General features: G+C 44.3%; 1 protein-coding gene across 1 annotated transcript; it reads right to left on the reverse strand.

Moving 5' to 3' along the window:
- Window positions 1-391: 391 nt before the first annotated feature.
- On the reverse strand, window positions 392-6,913 carry FABP1 (fatty acid binding protein 1). The gene is made up of 4 exons (XM_069204502.1): window positions 6,760-6,913; window positions 3,877-4,049; window positions 1,862-1,954; window positions 392-509 (listed from the first exon to the last, which is right to left on the reverse strand). The coding sequence occupies exons 1-4, from the start codon at window positions 6,824-6,826 to the stop codon at window positions 459-461; spliced, it is 384 nt and encodes a 127-aa protein (XP_069060603.1). The 5' UTR covers window positions 6,827-6,913; the 3' UTR covers window positions 392-458.
- Between the last annotated feature and the right edge of the window lie 1,218 nt (window positions 6,914-8,131).

The following is an 8,131-nucleotide window of genomic DNA, read 5'->3' on the forward strand; positions in this document are numbered from 1 at the left end:
CTCCCAGAGTCCACGCTTTATAAATATCCTCAGAAATGGAAAATAATAGTAATAAAATGCAATAAATGAAGAAACTTCAACAACGAAACAATACGGTCAAAGTTCTTATAACTGGAAAGAATCCCTTTGGGTTTACATCAAGAGGAAGCTGGCTGAGATGGTTCTATCTACTGGCGTTGTGATTTAGTGTGAAGTAAGTCAAATTATGGTATGGAAATGTGGATATGGATGTCTGTGATTTAAAACAGAAGGACTGTACTCATGGTCACTTCTCACAGTCAAAAGATAGCTCACTCCTTTGCTTTCCTTGCATAAGTGTTGTTTTGTAAGACATTTTAACAAACCGTGAGTATTAAGTGAATTGTAATTTAAAAGAAGCCATAAGATCACATTTTTTCTACAAATGGATGTTTATTACACAAAGTATACACAATACACATAGGGGAGTGTGCAGGCATTCAGATCCTCTTGCTGACCCTCTTGTAGGTGAGGTCTCCGACGGTCAAGACCTGAAATGAGAAAGAGGACTCAGCATTAAAGTAGTGTCTGCCTTTGTACCAGCATCCTCATAAGCCTCTTAAACATCTATGGTGATGCAGCCACTTTTGTTGATCTTACACCTAATGAACCGCTTTCCTAAACTCAGTGCTCAATTACACTGTTTAACAATATCTTACTCATTAAAGAGCTTGGGAGACGGGTGAGCATGCCAAGGCTGCTTAGCTGCATGCAACCCGTCTGACTACATTGCAACCCAGTAATCTACCACCCTTGCCAATCTACCAGCTTGAGGTCACCCAGTGCTGGAACTATTCCTGGTTCTTTACACCAGCCATTCTTCACTGTTCAATAACATCTTTCATATTCAAGTTTGCAATAAAGATGTTTCAAACCTAGTGTAGTGGTGCAACGCCATAATTACATGTTGCAATGTGCTTTCCTGTAATGACACAGGAGGTTAAACGGCATTTGACAACCAGAAGTTACCTTCCATTAGATTACACTACAGTAGGTCATTTCCCCACGTGTATCCCGGAAGTAGGACCTGATCGTCTTCCAGTGATTTTTTATCCAGTACCCCATGGGCTTCTCTTTGCCACATTCTATTCTATGACTGTCTAACAGTGTCCCTTCTGTTTCTTGAAACTGATTCCCAAAAAACGCAGGTGGTTTAAACACCTTGTTCATTTTAATGTCAGATACAAAGTAAGGCGACCCGTTAGAAATTGATGTGAGAAGAGTTAGGGAGGGGATGTGTGAGTGAGTGAGTGAGGTGAAAGAGTGAGTTAGTGCGTGAGTGAGTGAGGCCCTGAGTGGGGATGAGGGAATTGCATTTTTGTAGATGAGTGTGCACTGACATGGAAACTATTTTAGTATTTCATTGTGTTGAAAAATCCTCTAAGCATCAAAGTTTTTTCACAAACAGTGAAGAATGATAGTCTTTGCTGATTCCTAATAAATTATATACATATAAAACAGTTATGCATACACCTGCGTATTTGGAAAATAAATATATACACCACGTACACACAAAGGGGTCTATTGTATTAGACATCTACCAGTTGATTCTAGTCTTCAGACTAGCTACTAGTGTGCAGCCTTGTACACTGGGTTCAACTGCCAACTTGAACTAACAGGCAGAATATGTATTCATTTTTCTACAACCCATATATTGTACAAAGCCTAAAACCCCATATGCCACACCTGGTTCCTGTGGAAACCATTTGCAGCTTGTCAACTAAATATTCCATTGTTGTTAATGACAAAGATGGCGGAGGAGAGAGAATGTGAGAGGACATAGAAGAGAGACGATCACGAGTTGTGAAGAGAGGCAGAGAGCAGCGGGAGATCGTGAACTTACATTTGTGAGAATGTCCCCAGAGAGTTCAGTGACTGAGCCGATGCTTTTCAGATTCGTCACCAGTCTGTTGTTCCCTTCCAGCTTCACAACTGACTGCAGAGACAAAAAGTAGGTAAGAACATGGACCTAACACAAAATGTCAATGACCTGACATGACATGACAAAAATAGCTCAGTTAATGGTGGTATTCATTCAGCTCCTTTCATTAAACATTCAGAGAGCTCTGACTTTTTAGCCTGCAGAGCTTTGCATTCTGGGAACTGTGGTTCCATGCTTCCATAATAGCATTGAGTCCTAAAGTCAGAAATAGGCCTGGGCGGAATTCGCAGACTTCTGCGTAGCGCTGAAAAAGCTCTGCTTGGCTCTGCAACAAAGCATTAATGTAAAGTGCACACCCACTGTCTCTCGCGCCTCTTTCTCGCATCACGTGCCTCGTGAGGTCAAGGCAGATGCACCAATCACGGCCACTCACACTTCGCATCTGTATGCTGCAAGACAGTGGACACTGCAATCAGCACATTCTTCCTGTAAAATGCTCCTCGTGGCTAATGTGCCTTGGCGCTTTGTGAGGGGTACGAAGCGCTAGACAAGTGCGACTGCAGAATGATCTGCTGCGTCTAACTTCCAGCAGGGCCGGCGCCGGGGTACAAGGTGGAAGCACCCCCTAATTACATTTGTTTCGGGGTGGGGGTTCTTGGATATGCCTTCTGGACACAGGCGGATTCATACATGGTAAGGATGATGTGAAATTGGAGAACCAGGGTCAGCTACTCTTTGTCTGAAATCACACAGTGCTTTTGCAGGTCCTGTTCCCTGGTGAACACGCCCCTCGGGTTTATGACCTACAATAAAGAATCTGGATAGAATAGCAGCATTTGGGTCAATAAGAAATGTGAGAGCGGATATAAAACCCTGTCCCTCCCAGGGAGAAAACAAACAGAAAGGTTTCTGATTACTCTCTGCCCTTCACCTCACTGGAGAACATAGCACTCCCTGTACCGCACACAGTGATTCAAGCGCACCGATGCAAACTGTGACAAACTTATAGCTCCATCATTTGTCACCTTAAAGACACTGTGTCAACAGAAACACAAGTTTACTTGTTCTGCTTTTTTCCTGATCCAGGTGCGTTTCATAGCGCCCACGCACAATGTGTACACTGCATACATTAAATGCACAAGTGCCCCAGGACTGTATGGATATCGATAGGAACATGCACCACTTCGAAAATTAGCTTCGTTTTGTGTTGTTTTGTTCAATAATAATGTTATATGTGATATATGTGCTATCCTTTCTACATGCAATCATGTAAATACATTGATTTGCACATTTCACTGCTCTAGCTACACAACTTACCCCAGATCCCTATGCATACAGCTAGGAGATCAGAAAAGTGTGAATTTGCCAATACCTACAAAATTGCTGCCTTTGAGTGTGCCCAGATTTTAACAATCGCGCCCTTTGGCAATCCTCGGACACATGCGTTTGGAAATTAAACATGTTTTAATGTATAGATGTGTAGCATAAATTATGCAAAGAATCAACACAGTCACTCACGGTAATAAACTGCATTTGTTCAATTGTATGTGGATCATCCGCCTTATAAATGTATGCACACTTGACCAGTTCTGGGATAAAGGCTAGACAATGCTGCGTAAATCTAACCCCATGTGGGTAGTTCCCAACCCCCAGTCCAGCTGAAATTAAGGAGATGTAAAGAAGAAAATACCTATATTTTTATTTCTCCTTTACAAACATGCACTAGCTTTTGCCCCTTTAAAAAATCAAAAAACGATATCATCTCCATGGTGGCGTAGGTGATTTACCTACACAACTGGGGAAGGTGGAATGTTGGATTGTAGTGTTTGGAGCATCACCTTGGCGGCTGTGACACAGTAGAGGTATATTTGGGCGTAGAAGCCTTGTTGACTCCCTAAATCTGGAAGACTGGCTCCCTTTTTGCTTTAATTGCTGGAGTAGGTCAGAGAAGAGTGAGGGGGGACAAGCTTCCTTACCTTGACCTTCTCCCCAGTTAGGGTCTCCAGCTCGGCCTCCTCGTCCAGGGTGAATTCGTTCACGAGGACTTTGCTTCCTGTTGTCACAGTCACCTTGAACGATTTGCCGTTCTGCTCGATCTCTGAGATGCTCTTGATGTCCTTGCCCTTTTGGATCATCTCATCGGGGAGGCCTGCAGGTAAAAGTGAGGATAGTGGGTACGGGGAGCCCGAAGTGTAGGAAAACGCAGAGAATTTGATGCTCCATTGATTGGTGATGTAAGAGACACTGAGACTCAAACCTTTCAAAATTCAGCGAAAGAAGTCATTTGACAACTTTAGTGTTTTTGATTGCTGCAAACTTTGACATAGGCGGCCCCACCACCAAGGAGCTCTGGACTTCATGTTGAAGAGCTATTTCAGCTTTGTAGACCCTCTGCTCACCATGAACCTTCTTTGCTGAGCATGAACGCCCTCATCACTGGTCAGGCCGCACATCCTTTTCTGCACTGTAATCCTATAGTGTAGAATGAGCCGCATCTGCTCATTGAGAACCCCTTCTTTTCCATCTGAACCCCTTTAGTCGCACTGAGCTCCCCCACTTCTACCTGAAACTTTATGGTCAACCCAGGTTTTCTGCTATGTTTCAGGCCCATCTCCTCTGTCTAGAACTTCTCTGCTCACCCTGATCCCCCTTCTGTGGACTGAACCCCTCTTCTCAGTGTGAACCCCTAGGCTCTTCATAACATGCCTTTCCTGACACAGAACTTCTGCAAAGTTTAAATCTCTGTTCACACGCCACGCCCTCTTGTTCACGTGAGCACCAAACCCTGCCCTGCTCTGTTTGCTGTGCACCATCCTTGTAAAGCATGCCCCCCCCCCCTTTAGCCGAGTATGAGAATCCCCTCTGCTCACCCTCAGCTCCCTCAACCCACCCTGGATCCCCACCAAACAGCTTAAACACCCCTTCTTTTCTGAAGCCTACCATTTTAGCGTAGCCCTGTTGGCTCATTGTGAACTATCTGTGCCCACGATGGTGAGCACCTTTGCCCTTCATAGATGTCTCCAATGTGGCATTTTCATGCCTACAAGGAGCAATTTTTGCTAAGTCGAGTGGTTTTGTTGTGGCTGAAATTGCAAGTTGTTATTTTGCATAAAAATCAAGTTTTCCTAAACAACACACAATGGTTCGAACAAGAATGGGGCACAGATTTGCCAAGCAGGCTGGCATGGCAACCTTAGACGCGGGGGTTGGGGGGCTGCTATCCGCTCATTCTAGGCAGTGGGGAAGCAAGGATGCTAAAAGTCCTAATGCAAGCAAAGAAAATGTTCCCCTGGATTGTCTAGTAAAATAGAGCTATAAATGAGGTGCAGGAGGACCCTCACATCACTGTACACTCAGCTCAAGCACGGCTACACATCTGCTACACATCTGTAGACAGAGTACTGCAAATGGACATCTCTCTTCATCATCATCCCTGACCTTGGGTTTATCACAGGAGACCGTCCCAGAGATGTATGCCTAGCGCAGGCAGGAGTGCTTCATTGCGTGCAAACATGTCAAAGTTAAAGATCGCAGTCACAGTCAGTGCTTAATTTGAGACGGTGGTTTCCGGTGCGGGGCACAGGCCCTTATTTATGAGGACCGGCACTTAGTTTTCTGCCTCAGGCATTTACTGTGAGCAAAAGATACATATGGGAAAGGTAGAGGTAGAGAGAAATGAAAAAGAGCCAGAAAGGGAGAAAGCAGAAAGCTGCAAGAGGGAGCGGAAGGGGCAGGGAGTGGCCGTGAACGGATTTGAGAGGTCGTGGATGATTTCAGGATTACGCTGCCTCTGTATTCCGTGCTCGCACATTTAAATGCAGCAGCCGCGTGTTTCACAACAGAGCTTTGGGCACCGACACGTTTTTATTTACAAATTAAGCATTGATCACAGCGAATATTGTTACAAGAATGCAATGTCATCAATTCAATCCACTCAAATCAGCGCTTGGGTGTGGTTTTTTTTCTACAGAGCGGGGCAATCCATGAAGGACGTTGTAGCACTTGACAGAACGTTTAAGAGCATGATGGCTAGACAGCTAGTGCATAATATACAATCGTAGTATTCAGGGTAAAGCGCACAGAAAGAAGACACGGATTCCAGGCACTGCATGTGTGCAAGCACAGGGCGCTGCAGGGCGAGGCTCAGTGCATGGATACAATGGCCTCACAGAAGGAGAAGTTGCAGGTGTAAGATATCTTGATAAAGCATAAATTACACGTCACAGTTCTAGGTACGGGGCATCCTCTGGTGCTGAAGGAAGACGACATGTCATTTCAGCAACAAGTGGTTTTGCATTTCACCCATTTCACACAAAGCCACCACCCAAATAACTGCAGCAAAATGTTTTAGTGTCGGATTAAGCAGACAGGAGTTACCACAGACACAAGCAGTGGCTATGATGAGAGAAGAAAGCAGTAAGAGACTTTGCACCAAAATATGATCAATGGTTAATTGCAAGTTAGCCCTTTACCCCCTCAATGAATTGACACAATACATACAATTAAAAAGCAAACCAATATAAAGAAAAAAGTGATTCATGCAAATATCAATTGCCAGTCAGAGCAGAAATAATCAAGAACTGAGGTGCAGAACACAATTTCTGTAAGAAAACACAAGCCATTCTTAAAAAAAAATATATTCTTAATAAAGAATTCAAAACACACATAAAACAACATTTGTTAAAAAAGTATTTTCCCGTTTTGCAGATCCTAATTTGTGGAAGAAAATGAAACATTCCCCAAGCACTATACATGCACATAGAAAGTGAGCATTTCTGGAAACCAAGGTAATTTACAGATGCACCCAGTAGGTGCCAGCGATGGCACAGACGTGCCAGTTGCCGCTCAGCGTCACTCACCGATGGCTTTCATGAAGGGCTCGAAGTTCTCCTGGGAATGGAGCTCATATTTGCCAGAGAAGCTCATGGTGCTTGAGTTCCAGGGTGCGGTTGGCAGAGGAGAGAAGGTGCCAGCCTGCAGAGGGTGCCCGCTTATATGAGGTGCCGCTTACCTTGAGAAGCGGTCAGAGGCCGCGTGATGCAACGCCTTTTATGACTCGGCTCAAACATTAACCCGTGACTGGAGCGATGGGCAGTGATAGTTAAATCCCTGGCGCAGCGGGATGCCTGCGGACAGAGGAAAGATGCTTTCTCAGCACAGACAAGGCACATTGCAACATCAGTGTCTTCTCCTAAAAACTGCTTCTCTGTGGGCTCATACATTAGAAGTTTTATGCATCCTCAACTCTGTCCACAACCACCTCCAAACACATTTCCACAGCGCAATCCCCGGGGGTAGCTATAAAAATGCAGCAGGAAGAGTGGCACCGGTGCCCAGCTGCACTCCTATTATAGCTGTTTTTTTACTTCCAAACCGGGCTTGCATTAGATCCCATGGGACCTTTGCTACACCACTGCCCACTCCCAGACACCCCCCCACACATCCAGCCAGCTCAGCAACAGTAACCAACAAGCACTGGCAAAGCCAAAAGGTCTCGCCTAAGAGAGCTATTGGCTTTGGCAATGATTTATAGCCGTGCTGTACAGCATGAAGGATGCTTCGCATGGTGGCTAAAACAAATTTTAAAAACTGCTATGATGCAGCCATGGCTAATACACTCCTTTTTTTAAAAGTACATTAATGATGGATGCATCATAGCGCTTTTTTATAATTATTTTTAGCCATGCTGCACAGCAGCCATACTGCTATACAGCATGGCTAAACATCAGTGCCAACGTTGCAAATGCCCATGCTATACAGCAGGAACAAAAGGCAATGGCAGAGCCATAAAGGCGAGACCTATTGGCTTTGCCAATTCATGTTAGATCTCAGCACCATGCCCCTGTGATTCAGAGTAAATCAATTAGTCTCTCCATGAGTGATAAAGGAAACATGTCATTTGGCAAAACATCCTGTCACATAAAGATAACAGTTGCACCCATGTCCTAGTGAAAATATATTTGAAACCAGCTAACCTCTGTTGTCATAATAAAAGCTGATAACATCTGTTGTCACAATAAGCATCCATTTCAAATGAGAAATGTGCTCCTTTGCATAGTAAAACATAGATCCAGATGGTAAGAAATTCAACAAGAGTGATAGAGAAGAAGAACAAATAAAAGTAGTACCTCAATCACAGCGTGATCAGTGAAGGACAGTAATCAAACTGAAGCAATCTGTACTTGGTCCATGCTCCAGCTGAAAGAAGAGGAAGTGAAGCCAGCATGAGCT

The sequence above is a fragment of the Pleurodeles waltl genome, chromosome 1_2 (genome assembly GCF_031143425.1).
Source record: "Pleurodeles waltl isolate 20211129_DDA chromosome 1_2, aPleWal1.hap1.20221129, whole genome shotgun sequence".
NCBI lineage: Eukaryota > Metazoa > Chordata > Amphibia > Caudata > Salamandridae > Pleurodeles > Pleurodeles waltl.